This window comes from Microcaecilia unicolor, chromosome 1 (assembly GCF_901765095.1).
Source record: "Microcaecilia unicolor chromosome 1, aMicUni1.1, whole genome shotgun sequence".
In the NCBI taxonomy this organism is placed as follows: domain Eukaryota; kingdom Metazoa; phylum Chordata; class Amphibia; order Gymnophiona; family Siphonopidae; genus Microcaecilia; species Microcaecilia unicolor.
Window position 1 is genome coordinate 215825240 of NC_044031.1, and position 12300 is coordinate 215837539.

General features: G+C 41.6%; 1 protein-coding gene across 1 annotated transcript in view; it reads right to left on the bottom strand.

The window, feature by feature from the left end:
- Window positions 1–12300, bottom strand: part of RAMP3 (receptor activity modifying protein 3) — a 355621-nt gene that overhangs the window by 217089 nt on the left and 126232 nt on the right. The window contains exon 2 of the mRNA XM_030204265.1: window positions 7876–7908. Coding sequence (XP_030060125.1) covers window positions 7876–7908 — 33 coding nt within the window. The remainder of the gene's footprint in view (window positions 1–7875; window positions 7909–12300) is intronic.

The window sequence follows — 12300 nt, forward strand, 5'->3', positions numbered from 1 at the left end:
GGGCGTGCCTAACACTTGGATGTCCTTGACCCATAATCGAAAGAAACAAGGATGTCCCTGACGAACACTTGGACGACTTTAACTGGTCGTGTTTTTCTTACGACCAGGGCACAAAAAAGGTGCCCGAAATGACCAGATGACCACTGGAGAGAATCAGGGATGACCTCCCGTTACTCCCCCAGTGGTCACTAACCCCCTCCCACCCTCAAAAAATATCTTTCAAAATATTGATTGCCATACTCTATGCCAGCCTCAGATGTCATACTCAGGTCCATGACAGCAGTATGCATGTCCCTGGAGCAGTTTTAATGGGTGCAGTGCACTTCAGGCAGGTGGACCCAGGCCAATACCCCCCTACCCACTGTACCCACATTTAGGTGCCCCTCTTCACCTGTAAGGGCTATGGTAGTGGTGTACAGTTGTAGATAGTGGGGTTTGGGGGGCTCAGCACACAAGGTAAGGGAGCTATGTACCTGGGAGCAATTTATGAAATCCACTGCAGTGCCCCCTAGGGTGGCCGGTTGGTGTCCTGGCATGTGAGGGGGACCAGTGCACTACGAATGCTGGCTCCTCCCATGACCAAGTGGCTTGCATTTGGTCGTTTCTGAGATGGACGTCCTTGGTTTCGATTATCGCCGAAAGTCAGAAATGACCAAGTTTAGGGACGACCAAATTTAAGAATTTGGACGCCCCTGACAGTATTTTCCAAACGAAAGATGGACACCCCACTTGCCTTTGATGATATCACAGCCCCATCCAAGCCCACTTCTTTTACATAACCCCACTCCATTCCTACCTTTTATGCATAACCCCATCCCAAGCCCCACTCCTTTTTGCATAGCCCTGCCCCTTTCAGTAACATCACAGTAAGTGATGTCATAACTTCCCAGACCATGCCCCTTTTCAAGATAGCAGTAAATAATGGACATGCCTACATCACTTCCTGTTTCACACTACTTTCCGCCATCTTGGATGAGTCACACAACAGAAAGTGATGTTGATTGCCCCCGACACTGCCCCATACAGTCCCGGAAAAGTGTGCACAGTTTGCTTTTTCTGTCCATAAACTGTTTATTTTTTTTTCCCATTCACTCCCCACTTGTTCTTCTTGGCCTCTATTTTTTATTTTTTACAACATGTGGAGGCAGGCATAAGTTAGTTACAGCTGAAATGTTAATTCCTCAGTTACCAGGGCATCACCTTCCTTTCTGAAAAAAATCAGAGCACCATGCATACACCTTATCTTGGTGATTTTAGAGTTTACAAAGAGAGAAAAAAATAACATCAATGTTTTTTTAGATACAGTCCTCCTTTTCAAGGTTACATACTAGTTCCCCGATGAAAAAAAGCAGCAGACACCCACTTCCTGTCCCTCAATCCCCATTTGTGCATGCTGAGCCCACAATTGGGTCTCTCTCTCTCTGTATACAGACACAAAGCTGCTTTAAGGTAACTTTCATAAAAGCCAGGGGTTCTGGCTTGCCACGGCTTCACTGATATCCTAAGCTCTCAAATCATAGTCGTTTTAAACTGTGTCAGTCTGTTCTTGTCTGTGTGAGGCCCCCCTCCCTATCTCCCACCAACCCTTCCCTATCCTCACCCGCCCCCCTTTCTGTGGCCAGGCCGAAAGAAAAAAAAATGTTTTTAGAGATTAGAGTCTCACACACCAGTATGTGCATAGCCAGCCTGTTTTCATTTTTCTACCCTCTAACAGCTCTCTCCCTACCCCCCAACCCTTTCTGCACACAATTCAGAAAAAGCAGAGCTGTGTGGTTGCAATTTTTAAGGTAGAGAGAAAACCCCTGAGTCATACATTTACACTGCTTTTGTGTTTGGAGAAGCCTCTCTTAGTAGAACTCTTAACAAAAAAGAAAAAAGACTTTTGTTTAATCAAATTCAGACCCTTCCTGCTTCTCCTATTTTCCTGTTTTCAAGCAGAATAACACACGCCCCTATCTTCAACACTATCAACATGAACAAGCAAGCCCTGCTCACACAGTGATGTGCTTTATTGTAAAGGGAAGTAGGTCATGTGAAAGAAATGTATGGCAGCTTTGAAATGTGTGAGTCCTTGTTCCAAACATGCCTGGACTAGAAACACATTTCACACTTTACACGCTGACAACTCAAAAAAACCTGGCAAATTCCAAAGTTCATGTACATAGAGAGATGCAGCATTCACCTATCCTGCCACCCCCTCCCCTCTCCTCTCACAGTCGCCCATGCCAAGGACTTTAAAAAAAATAAAATATGTTCTTTTATGATGTTGCACTAATGTTGAAGCAAGCACTGTCTTATCAAGTCATATACAAAAAAACCTAAGCAGAATTTACACCAATCCAAGGTGGTAGGGAGTTAGGAGGCATCAGACCTCTGTTCGAGGCCTGTAGAAAATATAAAAAGGCTCTCATAAGAAAACATGTAGAATCGCTATCCTGCCGCTTCCCCTTCATACGTTCCCCAAGTTGAGGATGCAGAATTTACTTCAATTCAGAGGCAATATGGAGTTTACTTTTTCACTATGGATATTGAATGCCTGCTTCTTCCCTTCTCATGTATCATAGCAGAATCCTCCAACAGTGGTAAAATTTTCCTTGTTAAAAAATAGTTGGAACATGCAAATCTTACATTCAGTGTATGGTGTTAGACCTGCCGGCAACCTATGTATGAAGAATTGTCAACCCAGTTCCTGTTTATATGTTCTATGAATTTGCTGCCGGTAATGTTTAACATTGACCTGTTGTTTCCAGTCCGTAAAGTAAATCTGGTTATCTTAGAAGGTTTTATGGATTCTGCTTGTAAAAATGATAAATTCGAAAAAGGTTTACCAAATATACACACCCCAGAAATTTAAACATTATCTATTTCACCCGGAACATTTTTTGTCAAGGCAGAACAGCCACACTATCATCTTAAATACCAAAAATATGGTGCTTTTTAAGAATCCAAGAGATAAACAGCAGATAGGTGTTCTCGCCAAATGTACCCAGGCAAGATGTGTATCTTTCTCAAAGCCTTTGAAGGTGATACCAGAAAACCCAAGTATTATTTGGTATCCCTCAAATTTGGTCAAATAGAATAATAAGGTGAAGAAAAAAATGATGATCGTAAACATTGGGACCGTAGACATTCTCCCCACAGCTCCATAGCCATCAGCAGAAATCTACCCTTCAGATCCTTCATTTGTTTGTGTACTGTAAATGGAAGGCGCTTATATAAAAGAATAGCTACCACTCTTTGTTGTGAGGAAAATGCAGAAAAGCCCAAAGTGCCCACCCAGTCTCTGCATAGTTTTGTTCTTCTGTGCTATTTAAGTGAGTTTCCTGAAGGAATGCAGACACAAAAGCTGCTCTCCCACCATACCTTTAGTGTATACTCTGGTGGACCCTCCTCCACTTCTATCCCACTATCAGTTGGTGTACCTCAGGGATCTGTTCTGCAACCTCTTCTTTTCTCCATCTATACTTCTTCCCTTGGTACTCTGATCTCATCCCATGGTTTTCAGTACCATCTTTATGCTGATGACTCCCAGATCTACCTCTCCACACCAGAAATCTCAGCAGGAATTCAGGACAAAGTATCAGCCTACCTGTCTGACATTGCCGCCTGGATGACTCACCGCCATCTGAAACTAAACATGACCAAGACTGAGCTTCTTCTCTTTCCCCCTAAACCAACCTGTCCTCTTTCCCCATTCTCCATTTCTGTGGATAACACTCATCCTCCCTGTCTCATCAGCTTGTAACCTTGGGGTCATCTTCGACTCCTCTCTCTCCTTCTCTGAACAAATTCAGCAGACTGCTAAAACCTGTCGTTTCTTTCTCTACAACATCAGTAAAATTTGCCCTTTCCTTTCTGAGCACACTACCAGAACCATTATCCACACTCTTATCACCTCTTTCTTGGACTATTGCAACTTGCTTCTCACAGGTCTCCCACTTAGCCATCTTTCTCTTCAATCTGTTCAAAATTCTGCCGCACGACTAATATTCCGCCAGTGTCGCTATGCTCATATTAGCCCTCTCCTCAAGTCACTTCACTGGCTCCCTATCCATTTCCGCATACAGTTCAAACTCCTCTTATTGATTTATAAATGCATTCACTCTGCAGCTCCTCAGTACCTCTCCACTCTCATCTCTCCCTACACTCTTCCCCGGGAACTCCGTTCACTGGGTAAATCTCTCTTACCTGCGCCCTTCTCCTCCACTGCTAACTCCAGACTTCCTTTTATCTTGCTGCATCATATGCCTGGAATAAACTTCCTGAGCCGGTATGTCAAGCTCCATCTCTGGCCATCTTCAAATCTAGGCTAAAAGCCCACCTTTTTGATGCTGCTTTTAACTCCTAACCCTTACTCACTTGTTCAGTACCCTTATTTTATCATCCCCACCTTAGTAATTCCCTTATCTCTTATCTGTCCTGTTTGTCTGTCCTAATTAAATTGTAAGCTCTGTCAAGCAGGGACTGTCTCTTCATGTTCAATTGCACAGCGCTGCGTACATCTAGTAGCGCTATAAAAATGATAAGTAGTAGTAGAATGCGACATCAGTATGCTCCCTTTTCAAGAGAGAGAGGATTTTGGTTCTTTTGACTGGAGAATGTATCCCATCTACATTCATGATGACAATTTTAAGATTAGCCAGTATCTTTTAAGGAAATTGGTATGATAAAAGACATGGTAGTTAAATGTGTGACATACGAGGCCTCCAAGCTAAATTGGTATGATAAAAGACATGGTAGTTAAATGCGGGACATACGGAGCCTCCCAGCCAAACCCCTTTCCCAACTCTCCATAGTTCCATCCCGTATCCCACCTTGAGCCCTCTGCAGGAGAATTGAACATAAGGAACCTTGCCATCCTATGCTTGCATGCAAAAATGACTGTACTCTCTGTAAGCTCTCTATGTATTCCCCATTCAAACACAGTCATACTCCTACCCAATAACCATAACAACTACATCCCATCCTCCCTCCTGCCATCATCCTCCCCAGACTCTTCAACTTTCCCATAAGTTTCCCCAGCTCTAGAAGGCCCCCCTCCCTTACAACAGTAGATAATGGAAGAAGTAACGTAGCCCATACAGAACATCATAATAATTAGCAGATTCCCAACAGAGCGTGAAAGCAGAAGCATCTGACCAAGTATATTATCTGTCTGTGGAGATGTTTCTTCTCATAGTCATATTGCCCCTCTACAAATCAAACCAGGTGTGTGGGGCCCCAAAAAAGGCACCAAGGGACAAAGCATTGTTCAATAGGTGTTCTAGCCCTTTAGAATTAATAGAGGATTAAAGGTGTTTCACCTCCACAGATCAGTATAGTCACTCCACTACTGTGGCGTCAATGTGGGCATAGATCTGCAAATATATAAATCCAGTAGGTAGTTGTGCAAACCAGACATACCCATCCTCTTTAAAAAGAAGCTTTAGATGGGACCGTGTGTGGAGGTAATTGCTGTAAAATTGTTCTAATTCCTTCACAGTGTCCAGAAAGAGTCTAGTTATGTCATGATACGCTATTATTAGTAATTAGATAGATAGGTAGACAGATAGATATAGATAGATATACACTTTGTTCTATGTAATCAGAACACCTTGTCAGTTCTACTTTTGTTACATTGTGAGCTACATTGAACTTGAATCCTATCTAAGATAATGTGGGATAGAAATGTCATAAATAAATAAAATAAATAAATATTGTATTTGGGCACGCGCCAGGTAAAGAAAGGAGAATTTAATCTTCTTGTTGAAAAGCTTGGTGTAGAGAGGCACCATCGCTTTGTACTTCGCCGACACTTGAGGGAAGAAATCCTGGAATACCAAAACTTTGTTGTCTTTGAATTTAAACTTCCTTTGAGTGCGGTATTTCTGAAGAATATCCTCTTTTTCACAAATTTTAGGAACCTGGCAATGACAGCGCATGATCTGCTGTCCTCCTCTCTCCATTGATCCAGACGATGGGCACGCTCAATCTTCAGGCCTCCAGCCAAAGCCGGTAAACCCAATGATTCTGGCAGTCATGCTTCCAAGGTAGTTCAAAGGAATTAATCTGTGACAGAGGAGGGAATACCAATAAAGAAAAGTCTATCTATGAGGTCTTTATTAGCAGATTCAAGGCCGCTCCTCAAATTGTCCGCTCTATCTTCCTGCTGCTCAGTATGATCCTCTGCTCGTTGTACGCGGTTCGAATGGATTTCAAAACCTTCTTTTATCTTCTCTATCGCAGTGTATAGTTTTGATAACTTATCCTCCATGATGGCTGTTAGATTTTTGGTAAAGTAAAAACAGGGCCAGTCGGTATGTGAGCCATCTAGGTCACAGAGGCCTGATTCTTTTCCCTGATTGCCCGGGCAGATCTCACAGACATACCATGGAAAAGGGTCCCAGTTTTGGCCCCCATGTGAGTAGAAAGGTCAATCGGGCACTATTCAAAAGATATCTAGATGCAAAGAGGCATAAGCAGGCTGATTAAAGCAGATATTAGGGACAAGGCCCTAGAGCTGGTCGCTGTGATGTCTGCTCAGTTCAACAGCATCATGTGACCCCCTTCTTTGAACCTTTTCTAATTCCACTATATCTTTTTTGAGAGACAGCAACCAGAACTGAACACAGTACTCAAGGTGAGGTTGCACCATGAAGTGATACAGAGACATTATGGTATTCTTGATCTTATTACAAATTGGCCAGTACTAGCACCAGGCCCTCTTTGGAGGCCAGGCCAGGGGAATCTTGCCCCCCCCCCCCCATTCCCCCCTCTCTGCGGCCCTGTAGGGAGGGGGCCTCACACAGACATGAACAGATTGACACAGTTTAAAACCAGCATAATTTGAGAGGTGAGGTTATCAGTGAAGCTGTGGCAAGCCAGACCTCCTGGGTTTTATGAAAGTTATCTTAAAGCAGCATTTGTGTCTGTGTGTAGACAGAGACATAGACAGCAAGAGGGAAAACCCAATCATTTTGCTTTTCTTTCTTTTTTGGGCTCAGAATGTACAGATGGGGGTTGGAAGATGAGGAGGAAGTGTCTACTCCTTTTTTCATCAGGGAAACTGGTATGTAACTGGGTCTAAAAAAGTTGATTTTATTTTCTCTCTATATATATATATATGAACTCTAAAATCAGCAAGATAAAGCGTATGCTTGGTGCTTTGATTTTTTCTGAAAGGAAGGTGATGCCCTGGTGACTACAGAATGAACATTTTAGCTATAACAGATTTCTGCCTGCCGCCATGTGTTGTAAAATAAAAACAAGAGAGGGCTGAAAAAACAAGTGGGGGTGAACAGGTTTTTTTTTAATGCTTTACAGACAGGGAAAAACAAACTGCGAAAAACAAACTGTGCACACTTTTCTGGGACTGTAGGGGATGGAGATGGGGGATTGATGTTACTTCCTGTCACGTGACTCATCCAAGATGGCAGTGAGTAGTGTGAAACAGGAAGTGATATAGGAGCATCCAGTACTCCCCACTATCTTGAAAAATAGGCATAGCCTGGGCGGAGTTATGATATATTCATGTGATACCACTGAATGGGGCAGGACTTAGGGTGGAGATATACAAAAAAGGCAGGGTTGGGAGCGGGTCATGCAAAGGGATTAGGTGGTACTGTGACATTACATCTGGTGATAACGTCAAAGAGGGTGGGGTGGGTGTGGGCAGATCATCGATTATGATTGGCTGCTGAAATCACAAGTGGGCATCGACACCTGTCAAAATTATGCAAATGTGCTTTGATAAAAACCAGTGAACCTTAGTACTCACGCCAATTTCTTTTGCGAAGTCATATCCATATTTACTGTTACATAAACTATAGAGTTCTGTTAACTACTTAGAACTGGCAATTCAATAGTTCAAAAAGAAAAATAAAACACTACACTTACCTTGTGAATTCCCACTTTGAGTAGAACAATAACCTGGAAGGAAGGGAAATAAAAAGTTTACAAGCAGGTATACAAGCAAATTTATTTCAGGAAGCTATCATTGCCAGATTTATATAAATAATTAACTTTTTGCAGTTTTAATTAACAGCCTTTTGGAAATCAATTATTTGTCTTTATTCGTCAAATTTAAGTGTGCACCTTATTGCAGTCTTTCTCCCTTACCTGCGGGGAAACAACTGTTGTATCATTTATTACACACTAGAAAGGAGTGATACATTTACCTCACACTAATGACAAAATGGGTATTTGTTCATAAATTAGCTGTTACTATATTTTTGCTTCATAAAAAAGTGAAACCTGGCAATACCCAGACCCATCTTGTGATGCCAGTTACATAGACAGAGAAGATTTGGGGAAATCTTAATACTTCTTGTCTCAAAGCTGATCATGGAGCTGTTCTTCATAACTCTAGGATTTGGTTATACTGTGCCTCAAGCAGTGTTACAAATCTTTCTTGCCTTGAGGAGCTTATTAACAGATTTGTTAGCTGTACGATATGGAAATTACTGTATGTTAACAATGAAGGCCCTCACTACCATTTAACTCAGCATCTTAACAGTTAACACAAAGGAATTCACAGATCAAACAGCCACAATAGAAAAAGGCATGGAAAGGGTGGTTAATGCGGCAAATAATGCACAATACTTGACGCCACCTCACAAGATGTAACTAACCATATTGTATTACCTGCCATGTAGGTATCATACTGTAACACATTCTTCTAACACTAGATATCATAGCCTCCATTTTGGAATCCAGCATCAGAGACAGCAGCAGCGACTGAGGATCGCTTTTGCCCTTAAAACCTACACACCAAGGCCATCCCCCCTTCCAGTAGATACTGCATAGGGTCTTCATAAGAATGGGGGGTGAGATCTTCTGCTTTGGAAGGGTGAATCTTCTGCTTTTGGGGGGGGGGGGAGAGCTAATGTTCTGCTTCGGGAGTGAAAGGGAGAGGGGGGTTCTATGCAATGGGATTAGGTGAGTTATCTTTTACAGCATTCCGACATAATAGCCCTGACAAAACAGCCCTGTAACAAAATAGCCCTTGACAAAATGGCCTCTCCCACAAAATAACCCCTAGAAAAAAATAACACATCACAAAAAAAGATGATAAACTACAAGTGAAATCTTCACTAATAAACGTTCATACCTGCATTGCATTGTATAAAGCATATGTAAATAAACACAATTCTATAGCTACTAACTGGTATTCATGATCTGTTCTGCTGTTTAAGGAAACTATTCTTTCATTAACATGCTAATTAAAAAAAAAACATATTGTCATCATTTTACCAACCTTATCCTGTTTGGCAAGGTAAGATTATTAGGAAACAAATGTAGTGTGCCGCAAGGTAAATTCTCCCCCTGTCTAGTATTGTTGGGGTTACTTTGTCAGAGGCCATATTCTGGGCAGTCTGATCGGGCCCTTTTGTTGGGGGGCTACTTTGTCAGTGGCTTTATTCTGGACAGGCCATTTTGACAGTGGCTGTTATGTCGGGGGCTATTATGTTTGGACCTTTTTTGTTGGGGCTATTTTGACCGGGTACCATCTTTTACATATAGGGCCACAGAGATAATGTGTACAGGTTTTTGAGATCATTTTCCTCTGTAATTTGGCCCCAGTAAAGATAATCAGCACATCCCACCCCTACCTGGGCTAAAGTAGCTGGCATGGGATTTTTATAGTGGTGGCTGGTTTTAGTGTACAGTAACTGTTACCACGGATCCATGTTAATGGTTACTGCATGCTAACATATGAGCTAATTGGTTAACATGGTTTAGTAAACAGGACCCTAAGTCCATAGGATAAGGATTTGAAATAATTAAGTACATGAAATAAAGATATGTTATTTCAAAAATGTTTGAGCAAAGTGACATGCAAACATTCTACACTTTGTGCTTAGAACTAACATATAGGGGTCCATTTCCAGAGCACTTGGGGGGGGGGGGTCTTTTACTAAGGCGTACTAGCCCACGGTAAATGCTAGAGACGCCCTTAGGATTATATAGGTGTCTCTAGCGTTTAGCGCGTCCTAATCATTAGTGCACGTTAAAAATGCTAGCAAGCCTTAGTAAAAGACCCGCTTAGACTTACAAAGTTCCATAGGTTACTATGGAACTTTGCAAGTGTAAGTGCTTTGAAAATACGACTCCACATAACTTTGTAAGTCTAAGTTCTTTGAAAATACGCTTCATAGAGCCGTATTTTCAAAGCATTTAGACTTACAATGTTACCTAGGGGCCCTTTTACGATGCTATGGCTAAAGGGGGCCTGCACTGGCATTGGCGTGTCTTTTTGATGCACCCCAAGGCCCTCTTTTACCACAGTAGGTAAAAGGTAGGTTTCCCTTTTCTTGTGAACCACTTGCTGCATAGCCATTTCGGGGGGGGGGGGGGGAGCACTTACCACCACCTATTGAGGTGGTGGTAAGGGCTCCCGCGCTAACCCAGAGGTAACCGGACAGCACGAGGCATTGCTCGATTACTGCTGGGTAAACACCAGCACTACAAAAATTGAAATATTTTTGCAGCGTCGGAAATGACACGCACTGGGGGAGGGAACTACCACTGGCCTGCTGTGGTAGCCGTGGTAGCCCAGCGGTACTTCCCTTTTAGCGAGTAGTAAGCCCACGTTGGGCTGACCGCCGCTTTGTAAAAGGGCCCCATAGTAACCTATGGAACTTTTTAAGTCTGAGGTGTCCTTTTACAAAGGCACACTAAAAAATGGCCTGTGCTATTTTTAGCACATGATTTTCCTGCGCACTCAGGCCACATCTTGGTGTGTCTGCATAAATGCCAAAATTGTATTTACTTCAATCAAAAATTGCTGGAGATGACACAATAAATGTAAATGAACATGGAGTAACTTAGCACAGCAGTGCTACTCAATGAATATAACTAATTTCATCAAGGTTTAGGCACCATCATCGTAATTAGTATTTTAAAGTGTCTCTTCTATCCATGTATCTTTTTTTCAAATATGTTATTTTAGTCACATAAACTTTATAACTAAATAAATGCACTTACCTTATGTCAGCTCAGGGCTGACTTATGATGTGCATTTATTTAGTTATAAAAAGCCAGCCCCTGGACAACGGTAATATTCAACACCAGAATCAGCAGAGCAGCAGGCGCTGAATATCTGGGAATATGTTTAAATAGTATGGCCAGCATTTTTCTGTCCTAAATTCTAATCTAATCAGAATTTTTCTATACTGCTAAATTCCTATAAGGGTCCAGAGCGGTTTACAACCAGACAGATCTACAGTAAAATCACTATTAAGAAATTACAAAAAATAAAGAAATAATACCTAATCATTATACAGTGATCTGATTTACAAAACAGAAATTTAGCAAACTAAAAGGTCTCAAGTCTTTTCTGAAAATTCATATATAAATGATTGGTTCTTATTTCAACTGGAAGAGATCTCCAATAATGTACTGCCTGAACGGAAAAGGATCTTTCATGGTGTTTCTTGGAAACAAGATGGTAAACTGGAGGAAAAAGAAGAGTATTGTTATGTTTTTAAATTTTAAATTTAACCAGGTAGAAGAATGATGAAGTAAGTATGACAGAGGTTAAACCGTGTAATGATTTGAAAACTAGACGAGATACCTTGAAGATAATCCTGGCATTCACTGGCAACCAGTGCAGATCTAAGAGCAATGGAGTAGTCCTGTCAAATTTGCTACAACAAAAAATCATTTTAGCGGCTGTGTTCTGTAAGAGCTGCAATCTATTTAATTGTTTTGGGGGGAGACCAACATATAACTAATCACAGTAATCTAATTGTGCTAATATGTAGGATTGAACCACAAGGGCAAAATGTTTTGTATCAAAAAAGGTTTGAATTGTTCTCAGTTGTCTTCATTTTTAAAAATACCTTTTTCATCAAATTACTAATCTGTGGTTCACATGAGAGAGTAGAATCAAATAAAACCCCTAGAACCCAGGATTCCTTGTCCACCGGTAATAGCTGAGATGAACCTGAAGGAATCTCAGCTGCAACTGTAGATAAAGTATTGCTAAACCAGACAATACTTAGTTTTGTCTGCATTGAGCCTCAACAAGTGCCTGGTGGCCCAGGACTTTAGATTATTATTAATACATGATGACACTGCAGAATAAATTGAGGTTATCTGGGTATTTCTGCACTGCCATGGCAGAATGAAGTAAGCCCACCTATGCTCAAATGGACATACTTCCTTTTGCCAGTAGCAGAGTTATCTGGATATCATATTGGTGCTGAACATCACTGCTATCCAGATAATTTCATGCTCCACCTTCTCTCTGCCTATGCACCAACCTGGCCTATGTAGACAGTGCCAGAGCACTCTGTAATGATCTTCAGTGACAATGCC